Source organism: Ochotona curzoniae, unplaced genomic scaffold, assembly GCF_017591425.1.
Source record: "Ochotona curzoniae isolate NIBS_2020 unplaced genomic scaffold, NIBS_Ocur_1.0 contig_3819, whole genome shotgun sequence".
Classification (NCBI taxonomy): Eukaryota; Metazoa; Chordata; class Mammalia; order Lagomorpha; family Ochotonidae; genus Ochotona; species Ochotona curzoniae.
The window spans coordinates 41,677,646-41,695,084 of record NW_024466004.1 but is presented as its reverse complement, the minus strand read 5'-3'; the positions used below and the strand labels follow the sequence as shown (position 1 = coordinate 41,695,084).

Genomic DNA, 17,439 nt, shown 5'->3' with positions numbered 1-17,439 from the left:
TCTGTACAGGATCACAGGAGGTGGAGAGTAGTGAGCCAGGAGCTGGGACTACAGAGACTGTGATGGAAACGTAACACAAGAGGCCAGATCTGAAACTCATTGGAGAGAGTGGCACAAGTGACTGCCACAACAAAGAACCAGGTACCAAATGCAATCAGTATAATAGAACTGAAGATGTGTAGCTAACACAGCTTAGAAACCTGCCCTAAGGAGAAGAGCCTGCTAACCAGAAGTACAATGATCAAGAGCAAAAGAAGAGATGGACACAATGAATTCTACTGAAGACTCCCCTGCAAAGGACCAAAAGCCTTTGCCAACCTCAGAGTTCACTGAGAAACACAGAAAACTCGTCACAAAGTTCCTTATCAATGAGAAGCACATACAGGAGTTCAAAGAATTTAAGGAATATATCACACAGGAAATAGCAACATTGATACAAAGTCAAGCCGAATTATTGGGAATGAAGGATGCAATAGAGCTAATTAATTCTGTGGAAAGTCTCAAAAACTGAATGAGGCAGAAGAAAGAATCTCAGAATTGAAAACCAAAGGCAAATGTGAAGAACATCCCAGTAAGATAACGGCAGAAGACTTAATCAAGCAATGTGCAACCTATTGCTAAAATGACAGGACCAAATTACTACCTATTCCTATTAACTCTGAGGCAGATGTTGTAAACCCATCAATCAAATGTCATGGATTAGTGGACTGAATCAAAAAACAAAACCTATCTATCTGTTGCCTACAGGAGACACATCTCACCAACAAAGATCAGTGGAACCTGTATCTCATAGATTTTGATGTTTTTTTATTTTCATTTCTTCAAAAAATGGTTTTGTTTTTTCATTTTAAATTTTTCATTGACTCAGGTCATACAGCAGCATGATTTTCTTCAAGAAGGTTCTTGATTTTCTTTTGCATTTCTTCAGTGATACATTAATCCTGCAGTAGCATGGTTTTTAACTTCATGGTGTTGTTAATTTCTTTTTTCTGTTGTTTTGTTTTGTGGCTTTTATTTAAACGGATGTACAGTAACTGTATAATGGAGACTATCATATCGAAATGTGAGGATACAATGCAGTATGCATCTCTAGTTCCAGATCAAAGATGGACTCCCAATGAAACTGTTAACCCTATCTTTTTTTTATTACTTTATTTTGACAATCTTTACAAAGGGTCAAGGGCTATAGAAAAGCGGGTAAGACTATCGTTTCCATATTATTATCTTTTTTTCTGTATCTGGGGTAAAGGAAGAGATAAAGGGAAAAGCCCCACCCAGCCTCCCACCAATCCAAGGTCCCTGATACGAGGCATGTTCCAAGGGTCTTGCTCAAATGGTTTTACAGTTCAACAGTTCTGAATTGCTGTCATTCTCGCCACTCCAAGCACGATGAGGTCACTGAAGAATCCACTGTTTGACGTAGTCCTTCTTTGAGTCACCATCTGCCCTGTTTTTCACTGCCAACATACTGCTGAGGTAGTTGACTGACTTGTTCTGTCCTCTGTCTTTTCATGGTTAGGGTTCTGAGTCCAGCAGTTTGATTGGGGAGATCCTCAAAGAAACTTTGTCTGAGGTGATCCCAGACCAGATTTTTGTGTGTACTTGCAAGTACAGGGCCTGGCACAGTGCATCTCCCCAATCAGGTGGTGGTTGCAATTGCTGGGTTGGTTCTGCTTCCAGAGCTGTCTTCCACTGGAATCAATGGGCGTTGCAGTCCAGCCTGATTCTGCCCAGCACACACTCGGTTCTCACATAAACCAGTGGGAGCTGCAGCCTAGTCGGAGCAACCCACAATAAACCCCACTGGTTTATAATCTGGTCTGGGATCACCTTAGACAAACTCTCATATATGTCAATGGGCGTTGAAGCCTAGTTCAATCCAACCAGTGTTAAATATATCTTGACAATAGGTTGCCAGACTCTCTGCCTTTGTCCAGGCTTGTGATGATGGACATATGACTATGAAGAATTATACTACTGTAATAATATACAGGAAATCAGTGGAGGATGGAAGGTGGGGTTTTTGGGGTGGGAGTCAGGGGAATCTTAACAGCCTATGAAACTATCATAAAATAATTTTTTTAATAAAAAGAAAACATAGAGATTGGGTTTGGGACCAGTGCAATAATAATTTTTTTTTTTAAAGAAAAGCATAGAGATTGAGTTTGGGACCAGTGCTGTGATGTAGTAGATGAAGCTGCCACCTACTACTTGCAGCACCAGCATCCCATTTAGGGCTGGTTCATGTCCTGGCTGCTCCATTGCTCATCCAACTCCCTGTTAATGTACCTGGGACAGCAGTAGAGCATGGGCCAAGTACTTGGGACCTTGCCATTTACATGAGAGACCTGGATGAAGTTGCCGGGTTCAGGTTTCTACCTGGCTTAGTCCTGGCTGTTGTGGTCATCTGGGGAATGAACCAACAATTGGAAGATTCAGCTCTATAATTCTGACTTTCAAATGAGTAAGTCATTTTGGGTTGGAGTTGTTTGGGGTTTTTTTTTTAAGTAAGAGATCACGTTTTAGTAGCAACTGAAATGTCTAAAAAAACACTTTTATCTAATAACTTTGCCATCTTGTGACCAATTATAGCTGTTGCAGCATGTAAGCTCAATTTCAGCTTAGATACAAGTGAGAAATAGAATACTTCTGTGAAAGGATTTTGTTTGATTATCACAATTCTTTTTCTTAAAATCCTCATAGGTAGGAATTGTTTTGGGATTGGATTTTTGTTTGTCTTGTTTTCTTATTTTCATCTTATTTGCAAAGTGGAGAAAAAGAGAGACTGAAATTCTATCACTCGTTCACTCTACCAATGCCTTCAGTAGCCTGTATTGAACCAGCTCACAGTTAATAGCCCAGAACTCTGGTCTCCCCTATGAGGATCCTTGAACTGAACCTGGTCCATCACCTCCTGCTTCCTACCAAATGTGTCAGCAGAACGTTGGAACAGAAGCAGGGTAGCCAGTGCCAAAGACGGGAGATGCTTCTCAAGAAGCATCCTGAAGCACTGTGCCTAGCAGCCTCCCCATTCCTGGACTCTCCCCCTTGCCCCAATATACCATGAAACATTGATGGATTATTCTTCATTCTAAAATAGGGATGTGGGTCATTATTATGGCAGGTCAAGCCACCACTCAGTGCAACCACATTCCCGTCCAAGTCCAAGCTGCTGCACTAACCTGCTAGTTTGATGAAGGTCTAGTAATTAGGTTCTAGCCGCCCACATGGGAGACCTAGACAGACTCCTGGACTCTGTTTCAGCCTGGCCTGGCCCTGACTATTACAGACATTTGAGGAGTGAAACACTGGAAGGAAGGTCACTGTACTGTTCAAGTAGGTAAAAATAAATATGAATAAAATCCATATCAGAAACAAGAGTAGAAATGCTAAATTGAAACTTTTTTATTATTAATTGCATTGCATTATGTGACACAATTTCATAGGCTCTGGGATTCCCCCAACCCCTCCCTGGACCCTCTCCCCATGGTAGATTCCTCCACCTTGTATTACAGTTCAAATCCAGTCAAGATTCTTTCATTGCAAGTATATACTAAGCATAGAGTCCAGCATCTTATTGTCCAGATAAATTCAACAGTTTCTTGGGAAGACCATCTCTGGTCTGAAAACAGAGCTGGCAGAATATCATCCCTATCAATTAAAAGCCCCAGCATAACATCAACAACAATTTACAACATTATGGAATTAATTGACATGGTATTGAGTAACCAATATGTTTAAAAATGCAAGTTGTTAACCACATCCTGTGACTATTTCATTGACATTTCAATTTTAGTTTATATACAACCGGCTTCTATACACCTTAAAAAGACTATAGGGTACCATTCAGCTGTCTCATATCTATTTTCTTTTTTTTAAGATACTTAATCTTTCCATTAAATCAGGGGTATATTTTTATTCCATTTTACTGTTACAGAAAGCACAAGAAACATAGTTTTAAACCACTTTTGAGGGTAGGGATAGGACTGGTCAGAGAAATGGAAAATTAAGTTGATTCCTTCCTCAACTTCAGAAAATATTTTTAGGAAACCTTAGTGTGCTTTCTAAGTTATATTATGAGCCTTCAGACTATCTTAGCTTTTTGTTGGATTGACCACAGTGTCCTGACCTTGCCTTTATGCATACTGGAAAGGGCTGAACAGCTCATTTGGTTAGTTAATTTTTTTCTATGTATCTTATGTGTTCTCTACTAACATTGAGAAAAAAGGCACTTTTATTTGTTTTAGATTTATTTGTTTGAAAGGTGGAGTAATGGAATGAGAGACAAAGTGCTCTCTCATCCATAGGTTCACTCCCCAAATGGCTGCAATGGCAGGGTCTGGACCAGGTGGAAGCCAGGATTCCAGAATTCCATCTGGGTCTCCCAAAGGGGTACAAGGACCCAATTACTTGGACCATCTTCTAAACAGCTGCTTTTGAAATAGGGAAGTTGAGAGACACAGTTACTCTGTTTACTAGTGGAACTCCTCTACATAAACACTGAGGTTGAGAAAAATGCCATGTTACGAATCTCAGTCAACTTTTAGACAATTTCATTGCTTTCGAAATATAAACAAAAGCTGTGTGTTCAGATAGTACACTGGTTGTTTGAGTTAACCAGGTAACTATTTTTAATATGACAAAACAAACCTTTCTGTTTCCATATTGTTCATATGTGTAATATGATAATATCGCTCATTTTCTTTAGTGATTCTTAGTGGGAGGGGCAAGACGGTGGTTCACATTTGATATTGAAAGTTGACCTAGAAAAGAATATGTATCTTGCTTTCTCCTGTAACTTTAAAAGGAACATCTGTTTTCAGGGTTCACATAACCTTTTAGTAGATTTAGCATGATACAGAAATATTGGGATCTGATCAGGTAAGATCAGATGAAACTGAATTTAGAATATAAAGTTCCAGGTGCCTGCACATGTAGCAGGTTAAGTCTCTGCAATGCCGGCATCCCATGTGAGCACTGATTGAAGTCCCAGTACATCTCTCTGCTGATGTGCTTGGGAAAAGGTCCAAGTTTCTGGGTCCCTGCAACCCACATGGGAGACCTGGAAGAAGTTCCTGGCTCTTCGTCTTGGCCTGGTCTAGCCCTGTTCATTGCAGCCATTTAGAAAGTAGACTAGCAGGTGGCAGAGTTCCCTGTCTCTAACTCTGCTTTTCAAATGAATAAAAAAAGTTTTAAATATGTGTATTTTTACATGTGTGCATATATATTTAATGTGTGTATATAATGTATACATATATAGGACCTATATCACTGTTCTTAATCAAGTCGGAGCTTACAGTCTTTAATATATTGTGTTCTCTTCACTTATAGCCAACTTAAAATTGCAAATAAGAGAATATAACTGAGTTGTAATAATGTAATTGGGTGCCCTCCTTTTGCCTTTAAAATTGAAAATTAGATTTTTTTTTTTTTAATTTTCACTAGCAATAACTTCCATGTCATTTCCTTTAGCCAAGAAAAAACCAGTACCTCATGCATGAGTTCTGCTGGTTGTTTTTAATTCTGTGTAACAGAAATAAATAGACTACATGTTTGAATTTCAGATACCAATGGATCAGATAACTCCATCCCCATGGCCTATCTTACACTGGATCACCAACTGCAGGTAAAGGAGAACTTAGCAGTGAAAGTTCATTTTTATCCTCTTAGAGTTTGTGTGAAAGCTAACAGTTTTGTTCTTACCTATCATTTCATATTCATCTATTTACACTTTTAATTGGCCTTCTATAAAATGTTCTGAAATCATATTCAAACAAATAATTATTTTAGTTGATTCAGTCAGACTTAAAGATGACAGGATCAGATGCTCCTGCTGTAACAGTCATCCTAAATATACTCGTCTGTGGTCAAGACTGCCAGGTTTTACATTTTCAATTTTAGTGCATTAAAATATAAAATTCATAGACGTTCATTCCTGTCTCACGCATTTTGTGATACATTCGCAATACTCAGATGGCTGAAGATGCAAGTATGAATTCCAGTGCCGCCTATGATTCTGAGCTAGTTGTGATGCACGTGGACGACCTGAAATGTCATATGTGAGGCTGGGTGTGCTCATTCTAGACCTGCTTTTCTTTAACAGCTAAAGTGTTAAAGCAGCACACATATATTTAGATTCTGAATCAGCTCGGACCAAAGGACCCTGAGGTTTTCTAGAGTGTATGTTAATAGCACTTAAACTTTTAAAAGATCATTGTTTTCATGCCATGAAAATATATCACGTTCTCTCCACTAACTTTCATCTTAGATAGATACTGAGCTATGTTTTACTGTTGTCTTAACATTTCTGCTTTATTTTTAGCCTCTAGCACCATGCCCAAACTCCAAAGAATCTATGGCAGTGTTTGAACAGCATTGTAAAATGGCACAAGAATATATGAAAGTTCAAACAGAAATTGCATTGTTATTACAGAGAAAGTAAGTTGTCTTTTATGAATACAAATAACATATTTTGAGCTTAAAATGTGTTAAGGTATAATAATACTTCATTACATGAAACTCTAATTTTTACAGTTGTAAATTTATGTTCATATTTTCAAGTTCTAAGCACCATTTGCAAGATTCCGTGCCTCCAGCGGTGTCATTATGTTAGTACTAAGGAAAATAAACTGGTAGTATGCTCATGTGTTTTATGTTCTCAAGAGTTTTAAAATCAAATACCATTTAGATTTGCTGTTATAAAGACTTATTGTTTCCTTTGGGCATAGGTAAAATAATTTGAGTTACTAGCATTCAGTTGTGTTTTGTCCTAGAAACATTTTTGTGGATTTTGTTTTTTTTAAAGAATACATTTAGGATAGTAGGACTGCTTGTTAAAGGGCCTTATTTTATACCCAAGAGTTTTTGTCTAGGAAATTTTATACCTATTAATACATGAGCTAGAGAAACTACCTTCCTCCTATTTTTAAGAAATCGAGTCCAGTTTCCACACTGTTGTGCATATAGTTGTTAGCAACTTCAGTTTTTCTAAAGTATGTCCCTCATGAAGCTTTATATTTATTAATCTTATTTATGAGTGGTAGCTAAAATGACTTGCAAAAAATCATGGCCACTGTATAAATGTATGTTAAATACTTTGGGACAGGAGTGGGGAACTTTTTTTTCTGTTATGGACCATTTGGATATTTATAACTTTATTAATGAGTCCTACAGGATAATCAACTTTAAAGTTAGCCTGCTGTAAATTTAGCAAATTTCAGGTCCTGCTTGCAGTTGCTTTGGCACAAGAGACCAAATGCTTTCATGGCCTGTGTATAGCCCACGATTAGATGGCTCCTATCCCTGCTTTTGTGGTTTGGCACAATAGTCAAGAAGCCCCTGGCGATACCAGCATCCCGTATCAGGATGCCTATGTATAGCCCACATATAGCCCACGACAGGATGCCTCCCAGTGCCAGCTTCCAGCTAGTGTGCACTCTGGAAGCCAGCAGATGAAGACTGAAACATTTTAATTCTGTGGGAAAGCCTGATTGAGTCCTAGCGCATGGACAATTGCTCTCTGTTTCTCTACCTCTCTCTCTAACTTTCAAATTAAACAAGAATAAATAAAATGACAATTCTTAAAATAACAAATTTTTCAGAGTAAATATTTAAAATGAAAGAGTATGATGTTGAAAGGTTTTTTTATTAGCTACTCATTTTATCCAATAACTTCACTGTAGGATTTAATACTATCCCCTGGATAAAAATTACTTTTAAGTTTAACAGTTTGTGAAACACTGAGGATTTGTCCTGAAAACATTGGCAAAGTTAGTTTAAAATTGATACTTTGTGTTGTGTTCACTTTTAAAATCAGAAAGTTTCAAGTTAGATACTGTCAGTTGAGTTTGCAAGTTCTAATGAGTTCTGTTGGTTAGCCCAAAGCATTGTAGTTAAATAAAATTGTGACCAGAATATGAGTGTGTGAGTATAAAAATAGAATGTGAGAGAATGGTGTTGTGGTGTTGCAGGGAGAGCTGCTATGTACAGCCCCAGCATCTCACACGGGTGCCAGTTTGGATCTTGGTTGTACCATTTACTATCCAGTCCCCTGCTCATGTCCCTGGAAAAGCGGTGTAGGACAGCCCAAGTGCTTTCACCCCTGCACTAATGTGGGAGGCCAGGAGAAGGATATTTCTGGCTTCTTCCTGGCCCAGCACCTGCTTTTGTGGCTGACCATTTTGGAAGAAACTAGTGGATAGAAGCACCCGTGTGTGTATCTCTTTGTGACTCTACCTTTCAAATAAATAAATCTTTAAAAGTAAAATAGAATATGAATAATAAGAAAAATCTCATTAATTTTTTTCTTGTAAACTTAAACAACTTTTCCCAGATACTTATTTCCTTTTAATACAAAAAGGCACCAAGTGAAGTTTTCTGAAACTTCTGTTTTACCATTTTGTCTGTTTCCTTGCTGATTGTCTGGGTCCATTGACTTGCTGAATGGATCATGATGTTTGTGCCAATATCCAAGGGAAGGGGGTGTTAGCTTCCATCCTAGTCTGCCGTTACTTTTGACTAGTGTACCTAAGATGCACAATGTTATACTCAGAATAGAGTTTTCGTTAATTGAACTTCTGGCATCAACTTTGAAGGTATGGATTTCTCCATCGTTCATAATGCTTTGTTATGTGGTATTTGTTTTCAGGCAAGAACTAGTTGCAGAATTGGACCAGGATGAAAAGGACCAGCAAAATACATCTCGACTGGTACAAGAACATAAAAAGCTTTTAGATGAAAACAAAAGCCTTTCTACTTACTACCAGCAATGCAAAAAACAACTAGAGGTCATCAGAAGTCAGCAACAAAAACGGCAAGGCACTTCATGACTCTCTGGGGCTGCAACATTTTAAAATATGCAAGGACTTTTCTTTTAAAGAAAGAAAAACCCATATAATGACAGCTCATGAGTGTTAGCTTTTTGGCATGTTCTGAATGCCACTACCTATATTTGCTGCCTTTGTTTCATCGTTTATTTTCCTTTTCTCAAGGTGGACATGCAATTCCACTGTCTCGTTGTATAATGTGTTGGCATCTGTGACTTGAATAAGCAGCAGTTCTCAACTTCAGAACCGATGCAGTGAAGTGGCCGTGTATGCATGCTCAGTGTGTGAAGGCTAGCCTAACAACTGGGGGTATCAAACTCGCTGCTGTGTGCGAACATCGACCTTTTCATATTAGAGGTGGAACCTCAAGAATAACTTTGTTCTTGTATCTCATCTCAAAGAACTAAAAATTATTTTTTTTCCAAAAGGTGATATATACCAAGTTGAAGAACAGGGTATTATTAATCTAGAGTAATTGATGGTACGTTACAGAAGTACAGGTCGTTTAGAGTGAAAGGCTCTGGTGCCAGGAGCCTTGGATCAGTACTGAACTTAGCTCCATCTATAAAATACTTACAGGTAAGTAGAGGCTGCTGAATTTAATGAAAGCATTTTTTTCCACATTTCACTCAACTAAATTTTGTTTCTGAGAAATTGAACAAAGTGGATCTTTTTTAAGGCATAAAGATTTCTAATTCCGTGTGTATATGTGTGTGTTGAAACTGTAAAGCTTTTATGACTCTGATATTAATATCTCTTAAATTAAAGGACAAAAAAACCATAATTCATCTTAAATGACCATTCCTTCCTGCAGTGATTATTGGATTGTTTTTAACCACGTATTTGGAAAAGCTAGAAAGAAATGATGGAAAATGGAAATAACTGTTCCAGCTAAAAGCCTTATGCTTCAGGTGGCTTTGTGTATCAGCTGAAAAATAAGCCAAGAAAATGAGGAACAGTGAGCAAGTTACAGAAGTACATTTAAATTTATCAAGTATCTTGATTATTCTAAATATTGGGATAATTGATTTTCCTTGCAAGTCCATTCTATCTTTGCTGTCTATCAATTCTTTTAAGAAAATTTCAGCATTTATGAACAGAATATTTATATTCTTAATAAGAACTTTGCTACCAACCTTCAAAATAACTTTAAAAAACATTATTGAAATAATAACCCATGCAAGCTCTATTTTTTCAGTTGGTAGTCACTTTTTGATACTGTACAAAATGTGTTTTAAATAAGAGGGTCACAAATTTCATTTTTATAGCATTAATGTTATATTAAAAGAAAAAAAATGAAAACATAATTACCCCAACTGTTAGAATTCTATATGATTGTATTGTAGATTTTGCTGTTTCAGATAAGCAAGTTGACCTAAGAAGTTATCAAAACTATTCTTAAAAATGCTAAAGCAGGTAACTTTTTCTTGCATTATTTCTTCCTTCTCCCCGTGAGTTTTATAATGAATTCCTTATGTATACAAGCAATAAAAGTAAAGGACAGTTTGTACTAATTTGTGTCATGTTTAGCTTCTTCCAAAACTATTATTGGAAGTCTTCTGGAAGCCTGATTTGCATAATAGGAGGGAACTGTCATTCCCAAATAATTGAAATACCTTCCTGAAATTCTTACTGAGGTCAGCATATTAGTCATAATGAACTGCATACAGTCGGCACAGAAAATACCTGTGGAGAAAGGGGATCCAGCATTGCTGCTGATGAGTACATCTGGCACCTGCACCAAAAGGGTCCTCCTTGCCCTGATGCTCCTCTGTCTCAGACCTGAGATGATGCCAAGACTTGACATCTCCCTAGCAGTTAGCATTGGAGATGTCAGGTCTTAGTACCAGTCACCTGTGTGTTGTTGTATCAGAGCACATTTAAAGAGAAAATGTTTTGTTTAAAGGGAAAATGTATTGCACATGCACTCGTAAGAATATCCAAGTAGATAAGTGGAAGACAAAAGTAGATTGTAGTTGTGCACCAGATGTGAAGAGCTGTTGAAGAGTTGCTTGTTTGTTTACAGTACCTTGACATTTTCAGTGCTGTAGATGTGCTGGACCCTGGGTGCAATGCAGGCTTACTCTGGTTTTAAGTAGTTGCATTGCACTTTTAAGTCCTGATTATGCCTGGAACTGGAGACCCCAGGGATAATTAGGATCCATAGCCAGTTTCTTCAGTGTTTTCACCCATTAAACCTTTAAGGAGCCAAACTTTATTAGTTCTTTTTTTCTGGCATATTCTAACCCTCATTAATTGGGTAAAAAGAGAGAAACAAACAAGCAAGGAATTAAAGTGCCCTAGTCTAAAATAAATTCACAGTCCCTGCAGAAGGCCTAATTCATTTTTGCCTCTAGGAAAAGAAAGCAAAACTTTTATCTGACCCAGGAGAAAATACTCCTCAGTAGCAAGAACGGCTTTTTTTGCATAGGACAAAAGTCAGTTAAGAACATTTATCTTCCAGCAATACTGCATATTGAACAATTCTCTTTCCAAGTTGTGTACCCATGTTTGGCTCTCTCTGCTGAAGAATTTTAGAGTACTGAATGCCTTTTTTTTCTTCAGATTTCTTTCATGTTCCTAATTTCAGCCCTTGCTGCAGCCAGAGATCACAGCCTTGCCTGTGGTCCCTTGGCGTCCTCCGTGAGGGTGGTGTTGTTTTAGCACTCTGCTGCTCTCTTCAAGGAGGGTAGTAAATTCTACAACTTCTATCACTCAGTCCATTTTATGTGAAAGAATGTGTTGCTGAAATTCTTGTGCCTACTGTGTAACTGAAAGAAGCTTTTTAATTTTTTGTTTTTTAATAAAAAATGATTGTTCTTCTAAACTGGGGTGTAAAAATGGTGAGTGATTTATTTCAGCAGACACTAAAAAAGCACCAAGTCAGGATACTTAAATACGCAAAACTCACGTACCAAAATCTTCACATGAGAAGCTAGGTGATGGATCACTTAATTGAACATCTCCAAATCATTTTGGGGCTAAGTGGGTGGTTTTCCCAATTCATGAGTCCTAATTTGCTTGAAGCACAACACCGCAGACATCACTGTGTGATTCTTGGGAAATTAATTTCTTACAGTATAGCTAAGTTACATGGTTATGTCAGCTCACTTCTCAACTTCAGCCTACATGCATGCGTACATTCTTAGGAACCCTGCCTTCATGATAGTGGACTCTTCCTTTCATTCACTCATTGCTTCAGCAGATAGTTATTAATAGCCTCTATTATAAGGTGAGTCAGAAGTCCGTTTGAGTTAAATGGTATTAACCATTTTATAGGTGTGAGCATCAGCTCCTGAAAGAGTAGCATGTGTGCCTGAGTCTGTCTTTTTGTCATCTGCTTTAGGCAGAATCTCATCCCTGAGAATTCTGTGGCCATTGTCAGCCATGATATGAAAAGGAGCATAGGAAAAAGCTAAATGGTTAAGGAAGGGGGACATGGGGAAACTTCTAAACAGCAGGGGTAGAACTCTGGGACCTCTATAGAGAATAGCAGAGCCAGCAGTGAGACCCCTAGCCGTCTTTTAAAGCTAAGTCTGTGTGCTTAGCAACCTTGTCAGCCTGTAAGAAAATGTTCACCAGTTCTGAGGTTCATCTTTGCTTTCACAGTCATTCATCTGGCAGATGTGGTGTCTGCATTCTACCCCCTGCACCTGAAATACAAACCCAAAGTAGTTTTGTTAATCTAATCCCTGAGAAGTCTTTAGTTAGGCTATTTTCTAGAAATATCTATTTTTGTTGGAAAGGCAAATTTACAGAGAGGAGAGACAGCAAGATCTTTCATCTGCTGTTTCTGCTCCCGAAGTGACTTCAGTGGCCAGTGCTGAGCTAAGCACGAGCCAGGAGTTCCTTCTTGGGGTCTCCCATGTGGGTGCAGGATCCCAAAGCTTTGGGCAATCCTCTACTGCTTTCCCAGGGCACAAGCAAGGGAGCTGGATGGGAAGCAGGGCAGCTGGGACATGAACTGGTGCCTATATGGAATCCTGGCAAGTACGAGGCTAAGATTTAGCCACTGACCAATCACACCAGGCCCAAATTATTTCTAAAAATACTTGAAAATGTCTCATTATTGATCTTTAATGGTAAACTTAGATTTTAGGAGACCATAGAAAGATGTGTTCAGTATGGTATGCTTGACAAAACGTTTCAGACCATGTATACTATCTCCTTAAGACATAGACTGCTGCAGGTTGGACACACCGAGCGAAACTCCACTCCATAGGCCAATCTTGGCTGATAAGCGGAGGAAGCAGCCCACCCCTCCAATCCCTCTCACCCCCACCCCACCCCTGTCAGACTACTTTTTAAGCGGCCGTCACCATTATTTTTCTGCAGGTGGCTGGCTCTGGGGGCTTGGGGCTAATTAAATATTGGCTAGGGACATCCATGAATATGGACACCATATGTATAAGTGAGGAATGAATCCTGAAGGACACCTAACAACAGGGCCACTGTTAAGTGAGGGGACTGATTCCCCTCCATATCACCAGGTCTGATTCATCAGCCCACATGGGAAGCCTGAGATGGGCTTGTTAATGCATAGCATCACCGACCACCACACTCCATACCACACTAAAGCTATGGTTGGGGTCCTGTCTAGCAGAGCTATATCCAAATACCTGACTGTTGGAACAGGGGCCAGGTCACACTAGGCAGGACCATGACACTAACCAGCAAGTGAGAGAACCAAGCCTGGGAGTAGATTCTGTGGTGGATCAATGGGCCCAACCCTGTGGAAGTACAAGTCCCAGTGGTTAGCTCAAGAGTTGGGGTGGTGACTGGCTGAACTAGGAGTGAACTTGGAACCCGCCAACACTCATGGGTACTGGAGCTGAGAATAGGCTTGGCAGGTCCAAGCTGCAACACCTTCATGTACATCCTAGAATGGTGTAGGGCAGGCCAACCCACAACATCCACCAGCTCATAAAAAGGCCAAGATGGAGGGGCAAGGGCTATGCCAGGCAGGGGCCTAGCACCTGCTGGGAGTGGGCTGAGTGGGGAAACTTGGAGAATCCCTTATTGGGCCATAACTCCCACTGGTAAGCATGTGTTCTAGGTCAAGCAAGCTGGGCAAGGTAGCCCCACCTGTTGGCAAGTGTGTGGGTCGGTTTTGGAAGGGGACAGACCTGGCAGGGCCGAGCAGATCTTAGCCCGCTCTCGAGTGCAGAAACCAGGCTGGAGCCCAGGTCATGCCAGGCTAAGGTATCACACCTACTGGTTCATATGAGCCAGTGATGGGAGCAGTCTGAGCAGGGCTAGGTTGCAGCACCCACCAGTGAGAGTTGGGACTAGGGGCTGGCTAGATCAGGCCAGGCTACAGGCTAAGACGAATGGGGCTATGCTAAGCCGGGTCAGAGCAACCACTGGCACATGTGAGATCTCTGGAACAGGCCTTGCTTGGGTGAAAAGGGGACACCCTGGCCAGGTTGTGATCCCCATTGGAGAGCGCAAGGGTCAAGGTAGGGGCTGCATTCTTGTCTGGGTATAGCTGCAGAGTCCCTGGACGTGTGTGGGCTGGGTATGGGATGCGCCAGACTGGACTAGAATCCAGCACCCACTGGTACTCATGAGAACCAGGATAGGTATAGGATGGGCTAGCCAGATCTCTGCCCCCGCTGAGCCATGTGTGAGCTGTGTTTGGGTATGGATCAGGTTTGGCTGGATTGTAGCGCCCAACAGCAAGAACCGGAATGGGTGAGGGCCTGTGAGAAAAGGCCACTGTTCCTGCTAGGACAGGAGGTAGACTAAGTAGGGCTCGCCCATGGACCCACTGGTGTGTGTGAGATAAGGCATTGGGAGAGATCCAGATGGAGGAGCCTGGGGAACTCCTCTTTCAGGACACTCTCCCTGCAGGTGAGTGCAAAAAACCAAGACAGGGAACAGCCCAGACCAGGTCGAAATATGGTACCCATCAGCATACATTTGGTGCAGGTCGGGGGCAGGCCAGGCTGGGTAAGTCCATATCACCAACTGGCAAATCCAAGTGCCAGAATGGAGTGTGGTTTAGGCTGGGTCAGGGCGCAATACCAGCCAGTCCACATGAGGGCCGGGATTGGGGGCTGGCAGGGCTGGGCTAGGCTGTAGGCTCCCCCAATGTGAGCTGGAATTGGGTGTGGGCTTGGCATGGCCAGGTTGCCCCACCCACTGGCAAATGCTGAGGTGACAGGGCTGTGCCAGACAGGGCCGCAGCACCCATCCAGCACATGTGAAACACGGGATATGGCGGGAATAACCCCAGTAAGAGGTCTGCGAAGAACCCCCTGCATAGCCACTACTCCCCGTGGTGAGCATGAGAGCTGGAATGGGGGCAAACCAGGCCAGGCAGGGACACATCCAATGAAGTTTCTTGCATGATTCCCTACCAACTGAACTGCTGGTCTCAGAACCCTAACCATGGAGAGAATTGCAGGTTCCATGGGCTGACTGTGGCAGTAGATGTGTAAGAGCCAGGCCTCCTCTGACTCAAATGGAGCAGAGGACAGTATATCCGAATGTACATGGAGATAGGTCAGTACATCTGAGCCTCCAGAGGATATCTGGTACCTTGGCAGAGGATGGAGGACAGAACAAATTGATCAACTACCCCAGGAATCATTGGCAGTGAAGATCTGGGCAGACGGAGACACTAAGGTAGACTATAGCAGCCAGTGGATTCAGGATAGATTTCATCGTGAATGGAGTGGTGGGGTCACCAGCAATTCAGGCAGAAGTGTTGAACTATCAAAACCTCTTGAGAAATTCATGGTGTTGTAAATTTCTATTTTTCTTCCTGTTGATTTTATATTGTGGCTTTTCATTTAAGGGCATGTGTAATGCAGACTGTCTTGTCCAGATGTGAGGATGCAGTGCAGTGTGCATCTCTACTTCCAGATCAAAGATGGACTACTAATGAAACTATGAGCTGTATCTTGACAATGGGAAGCTGGACTCTATGCCATTGTCCATGCCCACAATGATGGACATGTGACTGTTTGTGAAGAGCTATGCTATAGTAATAATATAGGGGAACTCGGTTGGCAGGGAGGAGATTTGGGGAGGGGACAGGGGAAATCTCAGGGCCTATGAAACTGTATCATAGAATGATGGTAATAATTGAAAAAGAAGTTAAATTAAAATTTTTAAAAAGTACTTAGAGAAAATCATTTTCATCTCAGAAATATATGTAGTTAAATTGTCTTTGGTGAATAAATGCAAAATACAAAAGCCATTTTGATTTTAAAAAAAAAGACATAGACTGCTACCTGGAATAATGGCTTTAAAAAGATAACCATTCTTTCTCTTTTTGAATATATTGAAGTAGTATACTTATTAAGGAGAAAAACTAATTAACATCAGTGAATACCTTTAAATGATATGTTACCTTTAAATGATATGTTAAAGTCCTCAAACATTTTTAGTTCTTTTTTGTATTTTTTTTAGTTTATAAAAGATTCACTATAACATATACACAATAAGAATATAATATTCTCTCTTTTTTTTTAAGTTTTGAGATAGTAGTTTTTTTAATTACTTATTTTTATTTGAAAGGCAGAGTTACTGAGAAAATGAGAGACCCAGAGATCTTTAGCCACTGGCTCACTTCCTTAGTTGGCCACAGTGGCCATAACTGGGCCTGTCCAAAACCAGCAGCCAGGAACTCACAGGTCTCCCCAGTAGGTGCAGGGACCCACGGGCTGAAGCCATCCTCCACTGCTCTCCCAGGCCCTTGGCAGGGACCCGGACTGGAAGTGGGGCAGCCAGGACTTGAGCCAGTGCACATTTGAGATGCCAATGCCACAGATGGATTCTTAGCCTACTGTACCATGGCTCCAGGCCCTGAGCAACGTATTTTTAATTTATACTACAATCAAAGATGTTATTCATCACCATATTTAACAAGTAAAAAGCAAAAAAGGCTAGTTGAGATATAGACAATAGTTACAAGCAACCATGACCCATATATGGTAAATCTTTAAATAGCCACTTGATATTCTTAGCCAGTGGTTTGATAGAAATGTAAAACAAAGGTTTACAAAATTACATTTGGCTGATGTACACAGGCGTTTCACTTTTTGTTTGTTTTCTGATTTTCGCTTTCTCTCCTATAAGAAGTGGGAGGTAATTTCATAATTGTAGTCTTCTGCACCTTAGCCAAAAGAAAGCGGAAAGCAGTAAGAGCAGCGTAGGAATGCTTATGGGCACCCTCCACCCAGGGAAGCTGCAGTTCTCTGTTCACAGGCAGCTCCTGCACACCCACGGTTAGAGTTCCATCACAAGTAAAAGAAAAGGTACGGTGACACGGAGTAGACTCTACCACACTCCCTGGGGAGGGAAAGGAAGCCGCCAGCACTTCCTCCATCGCCCTGCCCACAGTGCCAAGAGCAGGAGAGCGGCTGCTTGAGTGAGGAGTGATGCATTTGCACAAACAGCAATATCTGGCAGGCACAAGACACACACACTCAAACTTTCCCTGCATTTCAAGTATTGCAATTTAGAAAAGTCAGATATACGAGAGGAGGAAAGACAGAAAGGAAGATCTTCCATCTAATGATTCACTCCCCATGTAGCCGCAACAGCCAAGGAGCTGAGCTGATCCCAAGCCAGGAGCCTCTTTGGGGTCTCCCACGTGGGTGCA

The 17,439-nt window shown here is 40.8% G+C and overlaps 1 protein-coding gene across 4 annotated transcripts in view; it reads left to right on the top strand.

Moving 5' to 3' along the window:
- MAP3K7 (mitogen-activated protein kinase kinase kinase 7) overlaps positions 1-10,339 on the top strand; it is a 66,288-nt gene extending 55,949 nt beyond the window's left edge. For 2 of the 4 annotated variants that reach the window (XM_040983785.1, XM_040983786.1), the window contains 3 exons: positions 5,565-5,626; positions 6,323-6,438; positions 8,648-10,339. In XM_040983785.1, the coding sequence (XP_040839719.1) occupies positions 5,565-5,626; positions 6,323-6,438; positions 8,648-8,828 (359 nt within the window). In that variant the 3' untranslated portion in view covers positions 8,829-10,339. The remainder of the gene's footprint in view (positions 1-5,564; positions 5,627-6,322; positions 6,439-8,647) is intronic. The other 2 variants (XM_040983787.1, XM_040983788.1) reach the window with 1 other exon arrangement.
- Positions 10,340-17,439: the final 7,100 nt, after the last annotated feature.